At 37.7% G+C, this 23068-nt stretch overlaps 1 protein-coding gene across 1 annotated transcript in view; it reads right to left on the minus strand.

Annotated features, from left to right (window-relative positions):
* Positions 1 to 20152, minus strand: part of TOPAZ1 (testis and ovary specific TOPAZ 1) — a 90997-nt gene extending 70845 nt beyond the window's left edge. Inside the window, exons 1-4 of the mRNA XM_024245097.3 lie at positions 19678 to 20152; positions 16806 to 19224; positions 7037 to 7098; positions 5834 to 5961 (exon numbers count right to left, since the gene is read on the minus strand). Of these exons, the coding sequence (XP_024100865.3) occupies positions 5834 to 5961; positions 7037 to 7098; positions 16806 to 19224; positions 19678 to 20020 (2952 nt within the window). The 5' untranslated portion in view covers positions 20021 to 20152. The remainder of the gene's footprint in view (positions 1 to 5833; positions 5962 to 7036; positions 7099 to 16805; positions 19225 to 19677) is intronic.
* Positions 20153 to 23068: the final 2916 nt, after the last annotated feature.

A 23068-nucleotide genomic window follows, 5' to 3' on the forward strand; every position in this document is an offset into this window, starting at 1 on the left:
ACAGATCTATACATAAAACTTTGAAAATATTAAATATGGCACTTGAAATTTAGGAGGAAATGATTCAATAAATGGTAGAACAACTGGCTAGTTAATTGGATGGAAAATAAGTGTGCTCCTAACTCACCATATGCCAAAATACCTTTTAGGTTCATTAAAGATTTCATTAAATTACAAATAAATTCTAAAAGTAGCAAAAGAAAATAAAATAGCAAAACAAATCAAATATACAAATGAGTATATAATTTGGAGGGTTGGGAAAGCCTAAGCATGACACCAAAGGCAGAAACCATGAAGTAAGATATCAATAGGTTTGACTACAAATATTTTAAATATTTTCATATGCTAAGAGAATAAAGAGTACAAAACGCCATCTGCTAAAATAAGGAAGAGTTACATTGTTTCTATATTCCGTCTCCTAAGATAAATTTTAGTTTGATAAAAAATTTAAACATAATAAATAACACCAAAAAACCCTAAAAGAAAATATGGGAGAAAATTTTAAATGTTGAGATGGGGAAGGGTTTCTCTAAATGTGACTTGTAACTCTTATTATAAAAGAAAACTGACATATTTGATTAAATAAAAATAAAAGGCTTTTGCAAGATGAAAAGCTCCTAAACTAAGTCAAAACAAACGAAATCCAGGAAAAGGTATAGCCACATATGACAAGAACAGATATGTTTATTTCACGAAAAGTTCCTACAAGTAAAAAAGATCAAATCCAGAAGAAAATGGGCAAATGGGCATATATTAGTCCATTTTCATGCTACTATAAAGAACTGCCCAAGACTGGGTAATTTATAAAGGAAAGAGGTTTAATTGACTTGCAGTTCAGCATGGCTGGGGAGGCCTCAGGAAACTTACACAAGGTGAAGGGGAAGCAAGGCACCTTCTTCACGAGGTGGCAGGAAGGAGAATGAATGCAGGAGGAACTACCAAACCCTAATAAAACCATCAGATTTAATGACAACTCACTATCACAAAACAGCATGGGGGAAACTGCCCCCATGATTCAATTACCTCTACCTGGTCTCTCCCTTGACATGCAGGGATTGTGGGGATTATGTGGATTCAAGGTGAGATTTTGGGTGGGACCACAGCGAAACCATATCAGGACATAAACAGCAAGTTTATAGAAAACAATATAAATGGCTTCTAAAGATGTTTAACTAGACTCATAAGAGAAATGCATATTAAAACTAAAATAAAGTCATTTATAAAAATAAGCAGATGGACAAAAAATTAATAATGAATTAGTGCGTGGGGAGAAAATGGCACTCTCACACAATATTGTTGAAAGTATAAATCAAAGCAATCTCTGTGAAGGACAATTTGACAACTCCACTTCTAGGAATTAATCCAAAAATGCTTGCACATATGCAAAATGCCTTATGCTCAAGGATGCATAATGCAGCAATATTTAAATAGCAAAAAAATGGAAACAAACCAAGTGTCCATCAATAGTGGGACTTGTTAGATTATATTCATATAGTAGGTAATTATACAACTATAAAAACAAGACACCATTACATACATTGAAACGAAAAACATCTCAAGCAAGGTAAAGAACAGCACTCTATCATCTGGATGAAATTCAAAAGAATTCACAATGGGTGTACTTTGAGAAATGGCAGAGAATCTCCTACTGGGGTAACTCTTCTGCAGATAACAACCATAAACCCTGGATAAAATATTTTTAAACTACCTGAAAAACCTGGAGAGATATGAAAAGCAGGCAGAAACTAGAGGGAAGTCTACACTCAAAAAGATGGAATGCCACTGGGTAAATGTCTTGCTTTTATGGCTGTATATCCAAGGGCAGGCCCTAGTTGGAACCACTTGGGGAGGACAATAATTTGCCCTACTAACAAAGAACCAGAAGAACAGAGTTTGGGGTAAAATCAGAAACTGGAAAGTGAGGCTAGGAATCTGGAGAAAGCCTAACAGACAAAGCCCCTAAATCTACTTATAACTTGGCCCAAATCTCTAGCTGATCTCTGAACTATATGTATGTAACATGGATTCCAAAGAGCCCAGCTAAGACTCAAAGAACTGAACAAACATTTCAACTGACTCCAACCGCAGGGGAGTAATCTGGAGGATGAGTTCACCCAAGTCAAAACCTAACATGCGACTACTATATAGCTCAGCAGTTACAGCCCATTTATCCCAGAGAAATTAAAACACATAGATACACAAAAACCTGTACATGAATGTTTATAGACAGCAGCTTTATCCTGTAACAGTCCCAAACTAGAAACAATCTAGATATCCATCAATGAGCAAATGGCTAAATAAACTATGGTACACTCATACCATGGAGTATTACCAAACAGTAAAAATGAATGAACTATCGATATATGCAATGACTTGGTTGAATATCCACAGGATTATCCAGGTGGAAAAAAAAAGAAACCAATCTGAAGAGGTTACATACTGTATGATTCCATTTATATAATATTCTTGAAATGACAGAATTATAGAAATGCAGAACAGATATGTGGTTGTCCACGGTTAAGGAATGGGCGATGGAGGAAAGAGAGAAGAAAGTAGGCATGCGCTATCAAAGGGCAACATGAGGGATCCATGTGGTGATGGAAACGTTCTGTAATATCTTGATCGTATTAATGCCAATATTCTGGTTGTGATACTGTACTATGGTTTTGCAATATATTACAATTGGGAGAAACTAGGTAAAGCGTACATAGATATCTATGTATTATTTCTTATAACTGCATGTGAATCCACAATTTATCTCAACTAAAAGTGGGACGCTGCTGAAACAGTATTTTTGGATACATTTATAGCACTAAATGCCTCTATTAGAAAATAATAATGGTTTCAAATCGATGACCTCGGCTGCAACTTTAGGAAGCTACAAAAAGAACAACAAATTAATCCAAACTAAGTAGAAGGAGGAAATAACCAAAGCAGAAATCAGTGAAACTGAAAACAAAAAAGCAACACAGGAAAAAAATCAGTAAAATTAAAGCTGTTTTTTTTTAGAATTATCAATTAATAATCCTCTAGCCAACCTCTTATGAATCTACGTTTAAAAATGCCAAAACTATAGAAATTATTGGGGGAGGGAGAGAGGTATGACTGTTAAGAGGTAGCATAAGGGATGTCTTTGTGGTGATGGAATAGCTCTTTGACCGCAGTGGTGGTCACATAAATCTGCATATTTGATAAAATACACTGAACTACACAAACTTATTTTATCAATATCAAATTCCTGCTTCTTATACTTTAAGATGTAATTATAGGGGAAAACTAGGTGAAGGCAACATGGGTCTTCTCTGTACTACCTTTGTAACTTCCTGTGAATCTCTATTTCAAAATAAAAAGTTAAAAAAAGAACACTAGTACTTTATCAGGAGCCCAACAGTAGAATCATCAAGTAATTACTACTATGGTAAACCTAAAAATTGACAAGTGATACACAGGAGAAAAGAAAAGGCCTCTGGAAAAGAATCATTCACACACACACACACACACTATATATATATATATAAAATAGATACACACATTTTTTATATATATATATGTATATATATATAATAGATACACACACACACACACACACCCCTACCTTTTCTTTTTTGAGACAGGTCTTGCTTTGTTGCCCAGGCTGGAGTGCAGTGGCCCGAACATGGCTCACTGCAGACTTGACCTCCTAGGCTCAAGCTATCCTCCCACCTCCACCCCACCACGTAGCTGGGACTACAGGTGGATGCCAGCACTCCTTGCTAATTTAAAAAAAAGTATTTTTGTAGAGACAAGGTCTCACTATGTTGCTCAAGCTGGTCTCAAATTCCTGGCCTCAAGTAGTCCTCCCACCTCAGCCTCCCAAAGTCCTGAGATAACAGGCCTGAGTCACTGCACCTGGCATATTGATCTTTTATTTCCCACTATACATGTATGTACTTGTACATACATACATACTTGTACATACATACACATATAGTGGAAGTAAAAGATCAATAAGGAAGCATTTGTAAAAATTTACAGCCAGCCATATATAAAAGCAGAAAAGAAGTAGGCCAGGCATATGTCCTGTAAGTCAATCTATTTACCCTCTAATGTTCCTAAAATGTAAGGTAAGAGAGAGATGAAAACAAGTTTGTTAATTCCCAAATTTGGGGGCCAGATATCTTTTTTTTTTTTTTTTTTTTTTTTTTTTACCAGGTATTTACCTATTATTCTTTTTATTTTATTTTATTATTATTATACTTTAAGTTTTAGGGTACATGTGCACAATGTACAGGTTACTTACATATGTATACATGTGCCATGCTGGTACGCTGCACCCATTAACTCGTCATTTAGCATTAGGTATATCTCCTAAAGCTATCCCTCCCCCCTCCCCCCACCCCACAACAGTCCCCAGAGTGTGAGTTCCCCTTCCTGTGTCCATGTGTTCTCATTGTTCAATTCCCACCTATGAATGAGAATATGCGGTGTTTGGATTTTTGTTCTTGCGATAGTTTACTGAGAATGATGATTTCCAATTTCATCCATGTCCCTACAAAGGACATGAACTCATCATTTTTTATGGCTGCATAGTATTCCATGGTGTATATGTGCCACATTTTCTTTTTTTTTTTTTCCATAAGCACAAAAAATATTTTAATTTTTTATTTTTAAAATTTTATTTTATTTTATTTATTTATTATTATTATTATTATACTTTAGGTTTTATGGTACACGTGCGCAATGTGCAGGTAAGTTACATATGTATACACGTGCCATGCTGGTGCGCTGCACCCACTAACTCGTCATCTAGCATTAGGTATATCTCCCAATGCTATCCCTCCCCCCTCCCCCTACCCCACAACAGTCCCCGAAGTGTGATGTTCCCCTTCCTGTGTCTCATTGTTCAATTCCCACCTATGAGTGAGAATATGCGGTGTTTGGTTTTTTGTTCTTGCGATAGTTTACTGAGAATGATGATTTCCAATTTCATCCATGTTCCTACAAAGGACATGAACTCATCATTTTTTATGGCTGCATAGTATTCCATAGTGTATATGTGCCACATTTTCTTAATCCAGTCTATCATTGTTGGACATTTGGGTTGGTTCCAAGTCTTTGCTATTGTGAATAGTGCCGCAATAAACATACGTGTGCATGTGTCTTTATAGCAGCATGATTTATAGTCCTTTGGGTATATACCCAGTAATGGGATGGCTGGGTCAAATGGTATTTCTAGTTCTAGATCCCTGAGGAATCGCCACACTGACTTCCACAAGGGTTGAACTAGTTTACAGTCCCACCAACAGTGTAAAAGTGTTTGTATTTCTCTTAAGAGCAAATATTACTGACTAATATTTGTATTACTGACTAATTTCGTAAAGGGTTAGTACTTTGAAGCCTACCATGGTATTAGAAGGATAAATATATAATCCCCCTTCCCTCAAACAAAACAAAGAAATCATCCCATACTAGGAAGCATGGCCGTCAGGTACTATGCTACCTGAAAATTAAGGAAGATCAAACGATTTTCAGCACTTAGTGTTTTCTGAGGCAGAAAAATATGTAATATTTTATTTAGAAAGACTTTCATAGGTTTGTGACAAACTTCAGATACTAAAAAGCTAACTACAGTATGTAATTAAACAGTACATCCCATTTTCCCAGGCAAGGAAGATCTTTTTTATACTGTCCTTACACCAAGTATCAAGGGATACATCCCATGGCTAGAGTGACTTTATTCTTTTATTCAATAAAGGGAGTTATACTTGCCACCCGATAGCACTGTTAAGATGGATTTATGCATTACCACTATTTAAGACCAAGAAATAAAAAAACACAAAAGATCCCCTAGTACCTTTTCATCCAAGTCTGAACTTTTTATTTGTTCACTGAAGTCTCCCAGTGTTTCATTTTCAGAGGTCTCATTAGCAACTTCTCCTAAGGAAGTGTTTGCATCTTTGGGATCATGTTTTATTTCACTTGCTGAAAAGAAATAATATTCAACTATAGAAAGTTTAAAGACAAAATAACTGAGTTATTCAAAGGCTGTTCTAAAAAATGACTCAGAATTCAGAGGCTCTTTTAAGGTCTAATGTGACAAATATGAAGCAGAGTTTTCAGCGAATTATACAATAATTCCTCTCTATCAAAATAACTCCATTATATTATATAAAAAGAAACAGATATTTAAGAATTTTTCTTGATCATCTCAAGAATTTTTAATTTTAAATATACTTATTTTAAATATACTTATAAAATATACTTTTAAATATACTTATAAAATAAAATGTATTTTAAATATACTTATAAAACTTGAAAGTCAAAGTAAAATTAACTTTCATACTAAGTTATGCCCTGTGAAATAAAGATTCAGGTATTTAAACTTTCGACTAGCTGTTAACTATATATATATATATATATATATTTTTTTTTTTTGAGACAGGGTCTCGCACTGTTGCCCAGGCTGGAATGCAGTGGCGTGATCTCGGCTCACTGCAAGCTCCGCCTCCCGGGTTCACACCATTCTCCTGCTTCAGCCTCCCAACTAGCTGGGACTACAGGTGCCTGCCACCACGCCCGGCTAATTTTTTGTACTTTTAGTAGAGATGGGGTTTCACTGTGTTGGCCAGGATGGTCTCGATCTCCTGACCTCGTGATCCACCCGCTTTGGCCTCCCAAAGTGCTGGGATTACAGGCATGAGCCACCACCCCTAGCCAACTATAAAATTTTTTTAAGCAACTGAGATTTAAAATGTGATAAAGCTTAAATACATATTTCAATTTCAAAATAAGATGACAAAAACTGCTGAGGTCAATTACCTATCTTTTGTAGATAAAGCCTAACAAAGTTATTTATTAAATAATCTGACAGAAAATATCTCAATCTGATCTTCCAACCAGTCAATTAAAATAGGAAAATTGACAAACTATAAAACATATGGTCAACAGACCCTAAAATGAAAAGCTTCTTGTTCTAGTGAATTCGTCTTGACTAGGCCTGAATGGAGATATAAAGAGATGCTTCAATATTGCGTATTCTGAAAATGTCAACTTTTACCTGCTGAGTTGGAAGCACAGATGTCTGGCTTTATCGATCCACAGTCCAGTACAGGCAGTTCTCTATTATAAAGCAAACAGAGCTTAAACATTATAATAGATTCTAAGCAGAACTATCCGCTTCTCTAAACATTAATAATAGTCACTTTAGCTTCTGGTGAACATCAGCTCAAGTCCTCCAGGGCAGAGCACTTACTATAATGAGACTCAGAACCCAGTGCACCTGTGTGGATTTTTTGTTTGGCTCTTTAATCACATACGCCTCAACTGTTAGGGGTTGCTGCCACTCAAACTTTGTTACTGAGAGCTTGACAAGATATACAAAGCATGTAAAATTCAAAAAAGTATTACACCAATACAAGATAGTGTTTAACTTCTACTTTTTTTTTTTTTTTTTTTTTTTTTTTGAGATGGAGTTTCACTCTTGTTGCCCAGGCTGGAGAGCAATGGCGCGATCTTGGCTCACTGCAACTTCTGCCTCATGAGTTCAAGTGGTTCTACTGCCTCAGCCTCCTGAGTAGCTGGGATTACAGGCATGCACCACGACGCCCAGCTAATTTTGTATTTTTAGTAGAGATGGGGTTTTGCCATATTGGTCAGGCTGGTCTCAAACTCCTGACCTCAGGTGATCCATTGGCCTTGGCCTCCCAAAGTGCCGGGATTACAGGCGTGAGTCACTGTGCCTGGCCAATTTCTACTCTTAAGCATGTATATGTATGTCATACGGTCAATGTCAAAGGAAGACAGCTTGAAAGCAGCTTAATTTTTTTGGTAGTCCCTAAAGACAACTTAGAGTCTAAAGATTAAGAATATGTAGAACAGAGTTAGACCAGTCTGGGTTCAAACACTGTTCTGCTACTTGCTGTGTAAACTGTGGCAAAACTACTTAACTTCTTTAAGTTTAATCATATCTGTAAAATGAGAATACCAGCTAACCACAAGGTATTGTGAGGATTAAACGAGATAAGATGTCCTTAAAGCCAATAGCATAGGCCCAACAGATGAAAACTACATTTATAGGAGCCACTCAAATACAAATGGCCAAACACTATTCCATTTTTAATCACTTAGACAAAAATTTAAAACATATAAAAGTACACAGAATAAAATAAACACTCATAATCCCACCATTTGTTCATTTAACAAGTGGATAAGCACATCCTTCAGCACTGCGACTGCTCCTGGTTCAGAATTACTTCCTAGCCAAGAAAGACGAAAACTAAACAAAACATTTTGTATTTACCATTCTTTGAAGTTTAGAAAACAAAGTATTTTTTCCCAACATAAACCCTAGAAACAATGAGAAGTATAGTTTAAAGGATAGGGAAATAATACAAACAGAAAACATAAACAAATGCAAATCTTTCTCTAACCTGGACCTTTCTAGATTCATATCTAGCTATCTACTAGAATATTTCCATCTCAGTATCTCAAAGGCCTCTTCAACTCAAAATGTCTAAATTTGACCTCCCCATACAGCTTTTTTTTTGCGCGGGAGATGGATGGTAATGTTCTTCTCTAAGAGAGAAACCAGGTATCAACCTTAACACCTCCCTCTGCCTCACCCCCATCTGATGAACCAATATTCACTTCTTAAACCTTCCTCAAATTCACTCCCACTTCTGTGTAAAGTCACCACGTTCTTTCGGCTTATTACAATAGCTCCCCACCAGTTTATCCTCCACACCAGAGCTATAATGATTTTTAAAAGTAAATGTGATCAAATTATCTCTCTTATTTAAGTCTTCCCATGAATTCCTATATGCTTAGCATAAACTTCACACTCACCATAAATTCTAGTTTGCCTAGGAAGGTCTGTTTACGCCTGTTGTCCTGGCATATTATTAACAGCTCCTCATGTCCTTCTCAAAAGCTTTGCAATCTGGAAGGTAAATTCTGTGTTCATTTTACTCTCACAGCCCTTCATGACAGCTTTTGCACATTCTGTAGCTTCATTTCTTGCCATTTGAACACCAAGCCATGTGACATTATTTTGGTGTCTCAGTTTTCCTCAACAATTAGCTAATTCCTACTTATCCTTTAGTGATCATTTTAAATGCCACTTTCACCAGGAGGCGTTTAACATCTTGCACTTCTCCTATCATTTTATGGTACGTGCTTATTTGCCTCCCTAAAAGCACTGTGAGGACAAGGCTTATATATGTCTAGTTGTTCTCCACACATGCAGCACCTAACATATTCCATGCTAAGGAGACCCAAATGAAGATGCCTCCCTCCTTTCTAGCAATTCCAGTACAAGGTGAGGCTCACATACAAGCAGACATAATATACTGAGATATGTGCCAAGAGAACTACTGGAACAAATCCCTGGAATAATATCTCAGATGTGATTGATGGATAACTGAATGCAAAGAAAGGGACTTTCAGATAAACATATGCAAAAGGCCTAAAGTACATGGTGCATTGTAGAAACACTGAGTTGCTTGCTATGTTTATCTTTCATTAGCCTTTCACCCCACTTTCCTCCCTCCAATACCATAGTTGCCAAAGAGGAAATGGATACAGATCCACTAAAGAGCCTTAAAAAGCCATGTCAAGCAATTTAGACTATCCCCACGTGGCTGAAAGCCAGTGAAACACTCTCAACAGTTACTGGCAGATCAATTTCTATTTCGAATATCACTATGACAAAAGATATATTAAGAGAGTTTAGGAAGATTAACCAGGAGCTCATTACAATAATCTAGGAGAAAAATAAGAACATAGAGAGAATTTAGAGGAACGAACAGCCATCAGAGATATTGAGGTAATAACATGAACAGAACTAAGTGACTCAATAGAGAACTGAGGGATGCTTCTGTGGCCTCTAATTATCCCGAAAGTTCCATTCATAAATAGGTACAAGTATATTAGCTTAATTTCCAAGTATTAAGATAGTATTTATAGTACTGCTAGTATAATTTATATAGGTATGGGAAACTTTTTACTATGAAAATAGCTAACTTACAAGGAAGGTAAAATTACACATGCAAACTCTTGTAAGAAACAGTTTATTTTTGCTTGGAATTTGAGAGACAAAAAGTTAAATTCACCTGGGTGAAAAAAAAATCATAAAGTGAGCAAAATTGTAATTTACACAAATATTTTACAGTTTTGCATTGGTGGAGTGTAGTCACAGTTCTGAACTGGTGAAACAGAAAAGGGAAAAATGAAGGGAAGAACAACGAAAGGAGATAAAAGAGATTTGGATGAGGCTACAGAAATACAGATAAGCAAAGAGAAGATCTGAATAAAAAGGAGAGGAGAGAGTAAGACAGGTTTAAGCCAAATCTGAAGAGCCATACAGATTACATCAAGCTTATTCTCTACCAGAGCACTTTTCATGTGGATAATGAAATCTATTTAGTGGGTCCCAACCAAGAAATTTTTTAATGAAATTGAATATGAAATATGAGACTATATCTGTTGTAGTAAGGAAAATAATTGTTTTCGTAAACCTATAATTTCCTATCTTCATAAATATGTACCAGATTGTAATATAAAACAGATCTTTATTGTGGGTAATTGGCAAAATAGCTGGAAGATGATTGCTTTAGAATAATTACTATCAGAAAATGTTTGAAAACTATTGCCCAAGGAAAAAGTTTAGGGCTTAGCATAGTGGCTCACACCTATAATCCCCACAATTTGGGAGGCTGATGTGGGAGGACTGCTTGAGTCCAGGAATTCAAGACCAGGTTGGGCAACACAGTGAGATTCAGTCTCTACAAAAAGAGAAAAACATTAGCCAGGTGTGGTGGCATGCACCTGTAGCCCCAGCTACTTGGAAGGCTGAGGTGTGAGGATCGTTTGAGCCTGGTAGGTAGAGGCTGCAGTGAGCCATGATGGCATCACTGCACTCCAGCCTGGGCAACAAAGCAAGACCCTTTCTCTCTCAAAGAAAAAAAAAAGAGAGAAAAAAATTCAGAATGTCACTGCCTCCTTTTGAGATGCTAATTGTGGTCAGTATTCATTTATTTACAAATAGCCATATTCTGTTTCTGGATAGGACTGCTACAAATTTACTGGGACAATTATTATACAAGTAGTAGTGGCCCTAAGCAGAGAAATATTATGGTATCCAATTCATCAAGGCAGGGGTTCCCTAGCCTGATGCCACACTATACTGTTAGGTCTCCTGATATTACAAATGTTCAATCACGTACAATACTGTTTATTCCAGCAAAGACAAGGACTAGTTTACGGGGCCTGAAAGAGAAAAGAAAAAAAATCAGAATAATGTTTCTTCATAGTCCCCACCTGCTACTTTAAAGAGGAAGCAGAGATGAGAAGAAAGGGACCTAAAGTGAAATAATGTTCCGCGGTAGTTTGCAGAGTAATTGAATTAAATATATAGGAAGAACCAAAATGCTGCTCTTCCAGTGTGCTGTTTTGCAGAGCAGGGACAGACTTTGGAGCAGGTTCCCTTGAGTTCAGATGTCAGCTCTGATACTTGCAAGCTGGGTCCTTTAGAAAGTTAATCATTTTGATTTAAGTATAAAAATAGGGGAGTTTCAACCTCAGAATTGTTTCACTAAATAAAATAAGTAATGTATCTAGCACAGGGTAGACATTAAATATCAGTTCTTATGATTAAAATTTAATAAAAATTTAATAATTTTTATAAAAATATAATAAAACTTTGCAGTAAAGTTAGAGCACATTAGATTCTCAGTGGAATGGGACAATGAAGAAAAGTGTTTCTTAAAAGACAATGAATCTCAATATATAAGGGAGAGAAAAAATGATCTTTATTTTTGGTGGAAAGCTGTTTTTTTTTTTTTTTTTGTCATTTGATGGTAAAATTGGTAATAAGACTACTCTACTCTAGAAGCCCTCTCTTGGGGAACAAACCGGGATTAAGTCAGACTCTGAGAAAGTAAGTTACTTGAGACAGGATATAATTTGCCTGGCATAGATCCAGGCTATGCATGGGTCTAATGAGACTCAAATGCCTGGGCAAAAGTGGTAGGCTTTTATTTTCTGTGGATTGATACCAGATATTTATCCCTCAGAAGTTTATTATTTACTGGCTCCAGAATCTACAATGGCTGCCTATGGATTTGAGACCAAGTTGTGAAGGCGGTAAATAACTGATCCCCACTGATCACCAACATCAATTCCATACTGAATTCAAATTTTTGTGCCTAACTTTCCAACCTCCTTAATCTAGCATCATCCTACTTATAAAATCTTATTTCCCACTATTGTTCAATGTCTACTTGCTTAAGAAAGAAAGGATTCACTGTCTCCATTTACATGTAATCTAATTCAAGTGCTTCAGAAATGGCCTGCAATATTCTCAAACAGGAATTGAAACCTTAATTCTCTTTCCCATCTCAATATATGAGGGACTGGACTTGCAAATGAAGGTAAATAAGACATGGACATTTCCTACCCTCAAGAAATCCAACAGTTTAGCAAGTAAGAGATTAAATTATTCCACCATGAAATCAATGCCACAATTGAGGTAGCATAAGGTGCTATGGGAATGCATAAGGGATTCTACCTCTGCCTGATGGAGTCAGGAAAACCTTTAACCTTCTGTACACAATCATGTTTATATGTACTTTTACCTTTCTGCCCACATATTCCTCATTATTTCTCCTTCCCTACCAAACTTCTTTCCTTCTTCTCCTTTGTTAATCTAAAATCCAAACTTCAAGGATCAATACAAATTTTTGCTTTTCCAAGATTTCTTTCATTCTTCTCTTTTCTAAACTCCTACTACTCTTAGTACTTCAGTTTATATACTTTTGTTTAAAACACCTTAGTCCCCCACTCCTCCCCCTTCCCCCCAACTATATAGTAATTCCCCTGAATTTTTGGCAGACTCTTAAAATCTCAACAATCCACTGTATGGTATCATTCAACTGATATTTTAGCATATAATAACCCTATGTTCTAGTACAGATTAACTGTCCAGCACTGACTATTACAGACATCCTCAGATCATTTCCAATGATACAGGCTATTTCAAACGTTTTACCAGTTTCAGCCATTACACATTTCCAAGCACATCAGATCAAGTTTTAGTGAATGAGTTCTAGTATGCTTCTAATGTTTTAGATTTTAATATGGACTTTCCCTACTGTGGAGACTAAAAACAAATAAGCATTCTATCATGACTTAGACACCTTCCAAATTCTCACCAATCTGGTCTGAGAATACTTTCCCCAGTGATTAAGCCAGCTCAGGTTTGTCTACTTGTTTTACCAAAAGGGGCAGTCCAGAGTTTCTGACAATATATGGGCCTCACCCTTTCATCTTCTACTTTTATTCCTGTAAAATAAAAACTCATTCCAGCAGGCTTCAGCCTCTCAGTGTCTTAGAAGGGAGAAAATGGAGCATAAGAACTAGTAACTGACTGGTAAAAAGGACATAGCTGAAATTTCAAATTATATTTTAAGCTTCATTTAGTTCTAGAACCATTAACAAGTTTCTGTGCAACTACTGATAGATTCTCTGGTTATCAGGTCTTCATTTTTCCCTGTTAAGGTTTATTCTAGCACTGTGGATGACTACAAAACTAGTATTTCCAGTGCAGAACAAATATAAAAATATTAAAATAATACTGAGAAAATGTTCAAGTTTGTTTAAAAACAGAAACTTTAGAAGTAGATAAAAGGCAAAGAAGAGCCAATAAAAGTATAACTGGTGCTTTTGAAGTGAAGAAAAATGAAGTTCAAAGATAGTAACAAAAAAGCTATCTGAAATAAACACTTGATACTGCAAACCAAAATGGGAAACCTTGTCTCAGGAAAAAGTGATATATAATTATCATTCCCAAGGTGGAAAACAAGAAGAAAAAATAAAGGCAGTTTAAAGTGGAGCAGTGGGAGTATTAGTTTGGCCTCAAAGTTTTTTACTACAACACATAATGTCAGAAAGCAGGAGAGCAACGTCTACATAGTTGTGAGGGGGAAATATGTAAACTAAGAATTTTACACACAGACGACCTGCTCTTAGACAAATAATTCTCATGCACCCAAGATTTTAGGGAACACAGTAATCATGAACTCTTAAAAAATTTCTTTGCTCTGAAATCTAGCCAACTAAGTGATGAATCAAAATAGTCAAGATTAGGCCAGGCACGGTGGCTTACGCCTGTAATCCTAGCACTTTGGGAGGCTGAGGCAGGCAGATCACTTGAGGTTAGGAGGAGTTGGAGACCAGCCTGGCCAACATGGTGAAACCCCGTCTACTAAAAGTACAAAAAAAATTAGCCAGGAATGGTGGCATGTACCTGTAATCCCTGCTACTCAGGAGGCCAGGGCAGGAGAATTGCTTGAACCTGGGAGGCATAGGTTGCAGTGAGCCGAGATCCGCCACTGCACTCCAGCCTGGGCGACAGAGCAAGACTCCCTCTCAAAAACATAACAAAAATAGTCAAGATTAGAGGAAAGTAAATAGGACTGGTGGTAGGGACTGAACCAATTTAAATAGAGAACTAATAATGAGAATCTTTGGAGTTCAGGTTATTGAAGAAATGTACATGGCACAAGGCTTAGTAATATAAAATAAACTTAAAACAAAAATGTGGGGTAGGCAATATTAGGAGAAAAAGTGTGTATAAATATGTTCATCTTTCATATTAAGAAAGCAAACACTGCTGTCTAAAGTTGGAAAACAATTTTTATAAGTGAAGCTAAAACTCAAACTTTTAAATAAGTTTCCTTATTAACCTGAGAGAGAACTTCAAGAAACTAATTTCTTGTGGTAAAGAAGTATACTAATTCAGCAATCCATTTCATTCTACTTTCATTTCTCTGCCTCTTCTGGTTAAGTGTAAATGAAATTTTCTTTAGCGTTTTTACTAAAAAATGGCATGATCCAATTTTTCTAATATTATATCCACTTATATGTATAGATAAATGTCTGGAATGATGCATACAAATAGCAATTAATTTGTTATTTGGGTGGTGGAATCTCCCCCCCAACACCGTTTTTTACTTTAATGAACATGTATCATGTTTTAAAATAAGCCATTATTCTTTAAAAAAAGAATAAAGAACAAAGGTCCTGCACTTTAATTCACAACATTTATCTCTTTCTAAATTTGGCTTAGCTCACTAGTCAACATCTTGTCACTCAACAGAGAAGTCTGCTCTTGAATGCAGAATTTACTCTGATTTTCCTTTGTATTCCTCCAAGGAAGTATGGTATAACAGTTAAACATGCCCCAACCTTTTCTATTCATTATTTAATTTAATCCTCACAACCCTGAGGCAAGTACTTTCCATTTTTACAGAAAGACGAAATAACTTGCCTAAAAGGTCACATAGCTGTTAGGTGGTAACAAGAAGATTCAAAAACCAAGGTCAGACTACAAAGACAATCACTAGGTTTAGAGTAAGACAGGGCTAGGTTCAAATCCAGATGCTGTTACTAGGAGGGTGATCTTGGGCAAGTGACAAATTTGTCTTCATTTTTTTCCATCTTCAAAACAGGCAGATTACCAGGCTACCTCATTACATGGTTAAAAATATCAATAAAACTCTTGGTCCTCCATTTGGCACATAGACAGCATTATATTTGGTGATAAGTTTCAAGTTCTTGTAACAATAAGACCATCAAGAAGAGTATGATACCACAAAGGTAACTGCAAATAAATGGCAGAGAAACTTAAGTCATGTACCACTGAATCTTAGTGAAAAGTGTTTTCATTTTTCTTTGAGTCTGTTCACAAAATATTATGATATTCAGGTATTATATAAATAACGGCTTCGGGAATTATAAAATTAGGTAAAATATGACATAATATTAAATCAATTTGGGGCCAAGCAGAATAGATTAAGTTCCTGAGCATGAAGGTTACTACTTGGCCCCATTTAAAGTTGCATTGGGCAAACTAGTCCTATTTGAGGGAAAAAAATCATCATTTAAAACCATTGCCTTAAAAGTAAAACCCCGAATAAATTTTATGCTGTTTATCTCTGAAAATTAGTTTAACTTTTGACTCTACTTTCAAGCCCTAATTAATTCAAATAAAAATTTCCAAGGCGTCTCTGTTCCCTGAAAAATGAACTTTTTATCGAACAAGGAGGCTATAGAAAATGGATTAAAATAGATAGCACTGATCTTAATAAGTAACCTGGCTGAAGTAAAAGTTTATCTGCATATTTATAATAATTAAAGAACATTTGAAAATAAACTTAACTTTTGAAAGAAGCAATCTCCATCACTTAAAAAGCCACTCTATGGACTGGGTGCAGTGGCTCACGCCTGTAATCCCAGCACTTTGGGAGGCTGAGGCGGGTGGATCATGAGGTCAGGAGATCAAGACCATCCTGGCTAACACAGTGAAACCCCGTGTCTACTAAAAATACAAAAAAAAATTTAGCCGGGCATGGTAGTGGGTGCCTGTAGTCCTAGCTACTTGGGAGGGTGAGGCGGGAGAATGGCGTGAACCTGGGAGGCAGAGCTTGCAGTAAGCCGAGATTGCGCCAGTGCACTCCAGCCCGGGGGACAGAGCAAGACTCCGTTAAAAAAAAAAAAAAAAAAAAAAAAATCCACTCTATGAACCATAAATTCTGAACAGCTAATCTTTTCTATCTTCCAAGATACAAATAATTCATTATTTTGACTCTAAGTTTTAGCATAATGACATTTCCAGGCATCAGCAGTAATAATGGTATACAACATTTAATAAATAACTGGGTTAAAAAATAATGGAGCTTCAATATCACCGAATACATTAGTGAAACTTAAGAGACTGCTTTTCTAACCCCCAACAATCTGCACTAAAAGGCATACTTGAACATGCATACCTTAAGGCATCACTTGGTTCTTTTTTTACTGGAGTTTCCATGTACTTGGAGTCTGTTGATTGGTGCTCTCCAGCAACATTGGGCTCCTGGCTTATCTTGGGGACCTCTGAAGTAAATGAGAGCTCCCCTTCATTGGAGACTCCAAAGAGGTCTGGGTCATCTTGAATTACATCAATTAAGAGGACGTCATCTTCATATGCTTTAAGAATATCTGGAAACCCTACTTCTGAAAAATTCTTAGTTATTTTTCTACCCCTAACTTCACGGGAAACTGGTCGGAATGTTTCTTCTTCATTACAGCAGAAGGAAGGACTTTTCTCTACATACCCAGGATCACAAGAAAAAGCATTATTTTCAGCTGTGAGAGAAGCAACTTCTTTATTAGAAACAATATTGCCTGGTTCAGAGACGTGATTAGATGGTTTGCTATTGTTACCTTGCTTTGTAAAGCTTGGAGAAATACTATAGGAATTCTTATTGTAGAATGAGTCAGAACTAGCTTGCACTGGAGTTACACTATTTCGTATGCTCAAAGTTTGAGGTCCTAACATCGTCATGGAGACATTTTTTTTACTCCTATTCTGTCTTACGTCTGTGCCAGATAAATTGTCCAGAAGTTCTAGAGGACTGTAAGCTTCTCTCTCTGATGACTTGGCATTTACTTCTTTTCTTTTTTCTGTTTTATTCTTAAGTAAAGGAATTTTAAAATTAGTCAGCCGTCCTGTGTTCAGTATTTTAACCAAGTCTGGAACTATAAATGTTTGTTGAGCAATGCATGCTTTTCGATGAATAGTTTTGCCTGTAGAGTTATTTGCTTCCTGACCATCTTTGGAAGTCGCTGTCAAATTAAGTTTTGTTAAATTTCCTCTATCTTTTTTTTTATTTCCTGTTAAGCTTTGAGTCTCACTGGTTAATTGAGTATCTTCAGTAGTGTTAGAAATTACCTCTGATCCACTTCTGCCCAGTTCCTCTGATTTTATCTTTTTATCATCCTTGATTATAGGTTCCTTTATAACCATTAAAGTAGGTTCTACTGCAGAAACTGAAGACAAACAATTAGAATTAGAATCTAATTTTTCTTTACTTGAAGATTCAGTGTTTGTTTCTGTTAAGGAACTTTGTAATAATAATTTGGAGTCAGTTAAGTGGGTCTGGTTTGTTTGGTGTTTAGCGACATCAACTTGCCTACAACTTTCCTGAGACCCAGGAAGAAAGTAACTTGATTCTGGCAAGGAAGCCTTTTTCCAACACCAGGCAGATATTCTAGCACATGAATAATAGGGCCAAGTTCTTTTACCAGTCATAGGTATTGTTCTCTGACAGCTTAACTTCAATTCTTCAGATGCACTTCTTAAGTCTTCCCGTGAAGATCTCCTTTCAATATGGTACTCATTAGGTGATTTCCCCATGAAGCTTTTCATCGATCTAAAATCCTCTTTCGATGCCATGCTTTCATATCCCAAGGGCTCTGAAGCATTCTCTGTTTCTTCTTTCAAAAGTGGTTCAATGGTTTTCTGAAACACAGCATTTACATGATGTTCAGAACTTGTTTCTTTTTCTACTGTTTCTGGGACACTTAATAAATGATCCATCAAAAAGACTGTATTATGGCTTACTTTTCTCAAAACATTTAAAGGACTTTTAGTCTCTGCTTCTTTACCATCAGCAATCATTTGATTTTCTTGCAACATCAACTCAGACTTGTTATACTCATTAGAGAAGTTCATTTCAGTAACTGTTTCATCTGCTTTTTCAGACAACTTCATCCTTTTCCTGGGTTTTCGCCCAACACTGCTCTCCTCTATTGAATATTTATTTTTTTCACGTTGAAGACAGGAAAGCAAGCCATTGGTTTTACTTTGGTATAAATCATTCTCTTCTGGTAGTAACTTATTTACTCCCATTACATTTTCTTCGGTTTGTAAGAGCTGAGGAATACTATTTGTGTCACTCTTCTCTGCAAGACTCCTAAGGTTTTCTTTCTTTGAGAAATTTTCTGCTACATGCATACATCCACCATCAGGCTTATATGGCCGGTTGTTTTCATCATTACAACCCTTGGAATGGGGGAAACAATTGCAATTACGTAATTTTAAAACGGAATTATTTTCTACTTCAGGTGACAAGATGTTACAAGAATATTTTGGAGTATTCTTGTACAGTTCATCTTGGAATTCAACCTTAATATTTTGTGTAGCCTCATTTTCGGTTATTTTGAGAGGTGGGTTTTCTAAGCTTTTAAGTTTTTTATTTCGAATTCTTCTTTTAATACCTTCTACTATACTTTCCTTACCCAAAGACTGCAAGCATTCCACTGTTTGGAAAGATTCCGAACTGGTTAATGATTCCTTTCTTACCAGGTCAAGCCCTGGCTGTGGATCATCACTTGAGGCTTCAGTAACTTTTCTTTTTTCCTTGGCTGATCAAAACAACAAAATATATCAGAAAAAATTTTATATTGAGGAGGAAAATGCAATTATCATTGAAATTAAAAATTGTGAGGCTATCATTTTTATTTCCCTGAAGAGCTGTATGTAAATACACATTTGTTTTTAAGTGAAAGCCTCAATTTCTGTTAAGGAATTACATATAAACCTGTATAAATTCTAAAGCAACTGAATAACCCTTATAACATCGTCATCTCATACTAGCCAAAATGGACCACAAGTAGGAATTCCTCCTATCATAATTCTGACCAAGGACTCCTAACGGGGAACACCCCTTTTAAGGAAATCCATTTTTCCCATCTCCTGGTCAACTATGTGCATCAGAAATAACCATGCAGGTTCAAATTAAAGACTAGTGGTAAAACAAAGATGGAGCACGCTGAGGTGCAAGGGCTAAAGGTAAGTGATCGTGGGTGCTTTCTTACTGTGTCTTTCCGTTTGCAAGGGGAGTTCAGCCTCCTTTGCTGCTTCTAGGCCTCGCGGGTCTGACGAGTCTGACGGGCTTACCTGGCCCCTGCGCCCCTCCACCCGACGCCTTGCGGCCTTTCCAGCCCCTGATGCTGCAACCGACTTATCACTTTCCACCTCGCCTCTCCCAGGGGTGGCCCGGACCACCATTCTCCTCTTTTGCTTATTCTCCCCGCGCCCCCCGGCCTCAGGGCCGCAGACTCCCGCGCCTGGCCCTGGCGCCTGCCGCTTCCGCAGGTTTCGCACATTGCCTTCAGGCCCTGAGGCCGTCGTGGGGCCTAGGGGTGGAGGTCGTCGCATGTGCCCCGGGGCCGGCCCGCCGGGGCCCCTCTGCACCAGCTCGCAGGAACCCACCGCGGTGCAAAGGCTGCTCCCGCCGGGAGGCACCTACTGCCCTCTGACCCACCCCACACCGCCAGTCACCACAGCCCGGGGCCGGAAGCGGAAGTGGGGAGCGTAAGCGGAAGTGGGGCCTCGTGTGTGGGGCCCCGGCTGGTGCTTCGGGATCCAACCGGCAGGAGAGTCGCGAGTTCCGTGCCAGCGTCTTTCTGGAGGACCTCTCGCGAAGCCCCGAGGGAGGCAGTGGCCGCGCCCGATTTCATTGCGAGGGACTGTAGTGGGGCTTATCACATCACAGGCCTCCGTTGGCCCTTCCACTAGGCTGAGCTTCCTGGAACCGTTCAGGGTTCATTCTCCCAGCTGCTGCTCCTCGCGCCTTGGCTGCTCGCAAAGGCCACGGTCAGCCAGTGGCTTGTAACTCCACACCAAGTCTCCTAGAAGCCCCTGGCTAACTGCCTTCCTGATATATTCACCCGGATATTCCATATTCCACAGGCACCTCACACTCAGATGGGCAAACCAGCTCATCGCTCCTCACAAGCTTGCTCCTTTCACATAGGTGGATGCGCCACCATGCGCCTAATTGTTTAAGCCAGAAACCTAGAAACCATCAGAGACAACCTTCTTTCTACTTCATCCCTCACATCCACTTTCACTAGACCTACTTGACTGTATTTTGTTTGTCAGCCACTCTCCCGTTTGCCATTACCATGGCTCTGGCCCTCAGACTTTCTTGACTGACCTACTGCATCAAGCCTCTGAATCCATCCTTGAGCTATTCCAGTCAAACGTCCACCTCCTTGCCAGGCCATGCCTCTCCGATGACAGGAGATCTTAGCACTTCTCAGTTTGACCTTTCATGAACTTCTTTTGCTCAAAGACTAAAACTAACAGAAATCCTAACTTTAGTGTGGTATCTGCGACCCTATCTGATGTGGCCTCTGAAAAATTAACTAGTTTTCTCTTACTGCCACTGTAGGGTATAAGTTGTGCTTTGATGGAAAACTACATAGAAGTCACCGTTATGAATTATCTGATTCTGATTCTATGGGAGTTATTTTACAACTCTGTAAATTATAGATAAGCGATAGCAACACAAAATAACGGTCTATAGAAATCCAAATTCTGTCCAATAGAAGTTTAATTGACTTCTCATTTTCACTGTGGAAGAAGCCAGTTTTGCCTCCATTTCCACATTCATTTCATTCCTGGTCTAGAATGTTTGTTGTTTGGACTTATCCTTTGAACCAATGTTTATAAAATCTGCCTGATGGGAGAATATAATCTTTAATACATGTTCATCTATGACAGCCATTATTTTCCCTTTTTTGAAAATTATCTCTTATCACCACACATAGCCTGCCCATAAGCCACATTGGACTACTACCTGAAGTTCCCCAGATTTCATATACTTTTGTTATGCTTGTGCTTCTGTACCTGACAGTCCTGGGAAGTCTTCCTTTGCTTGTCTGCCTGGTGAACTACGTATTTCCCCTTCAAGATTCGTGCAAGGATGACCCATCAAGGAAGATTTCCTGCCACTGTTCTTGCACTTTGAGGGGTAAAGTGTTCCTTCCTGTCTGCGAACACACAGTTCAACTATTTACTTGTGTGTCTCCCTTAGTAGCTTCCTTCCAACCAAGTGCAGATATCTTCCATTAATCTTTGCTTTCTGTGTGTTTAAAGGAGGACCTGGTGAATTTGAATACAATGCATTAAAGAATGGTAGGTATGATGCATAGAGTGTGACTAATATGGCAGTTTGGATGAGCAGCTCAGGTCAAGTATTCTGAGGAGCTTTTATAAAATAGAATTTAAGTAAAAGAGGTGTAAAAGATACAGAAATTATCCTTGTTTCTTTCTCCTTGTAAATACCCTTAGGAAAAGGAAAATCAGTTTAAGACTAGCAGAATTTATAAAAAGTTATCATAAGCACTTCAGGCTCATTCCACATTCACTTTATATATCAGTTTCCTCCTCTGTAAAATGAAATAGTATGTCCTCAGAGTTCTCATGAGAATTAAATGTGCCAATATTTGTAAAGCAGTTAGAATAATGCCTAGTTGATTATAAACATTAAATAGATTTGTTAAGTAAAAACTTCAACACACACACACACACACACACACACACACACACACTCTCTGAGTCAGAGTCTCACTCTGTCACCCAGGCAGGAGTGCAGTGGTGTGAACACAGCTCACTGCAGCCTTGACCTCCTGGGCCCAAGTGATGCTCCCACTGTAGCCTCAGGAGTAGCTGGGACTACAGGTGTGCATTACCACGCCCAGCTCATTTTTTTTGTTTAATAGAGATAGAGTCTCCCTATGTTGCCCAAGCAGGCCTTGAACTCCTGGCCTAAAGTGATTCTCCCACCTCAGCCTCCCAAAGTGCAGAGATTATAGGTGTGAGCCACCAGACCTGGCCTCAATATATATTAAAAGGTAGACTCTATAGAATTCTGACATTTACTACCTTCAAAATAAACATTGCTAGTAGGACGTTAGTAAAATAAAGATAAAAATTCAAGAGTCTGGCCTCTGGTCTGAATCTGGAGCCCACTGGCAGGCACCCACTGCCTTCGGCCCACTTTAAGGACAGATGGTGTTAAAGTTGGTTATAGGCCCAGGAAATCGAAACTGTTGTGACCCATAACTGTTGAACAATTTGTAGAACAGGAATGAGAAGAACTTAGTAGCATAGGAAATTCCAAAATCAAGTGCAGTCATCCCTCCCTATCTGTGGGTTCTGCATCCGCAGATTCAACCAACTGTATAACAAAAATATTTGGAAAAAAAATGAATAAAAAATACAAAATTAAAAAACAATATAACAATTATTTACATTGTATGAGGTATTGTAAGTAATCTAGAGATGATTTAAAGTATACAGAAGGATGTGTGTAGGTTATATGTAAATACTATGACATTTTGTGTAAGGAACTGAATCACAGATTTTAGTATTGAGAGAGGTCCTGGAACTAACCCTCTGTGGACATTGAGGAAGGAC

Source organism: Pongo abelii, chromosome 2 (assembly GCF_028885655.2).
Source record: "Pongo abelii isolate AG06213 chromosome 2, NHGRI_mPonAbe1-v2.0_pri, whole genome shotgun sequence".
Classification (NCBI taxonomy): domain Eukaryota; kingdom Metazoa; phylum Chordata; class Mammalia; order Primates; family Hominidae; genus Pongo; species Pongo abelii.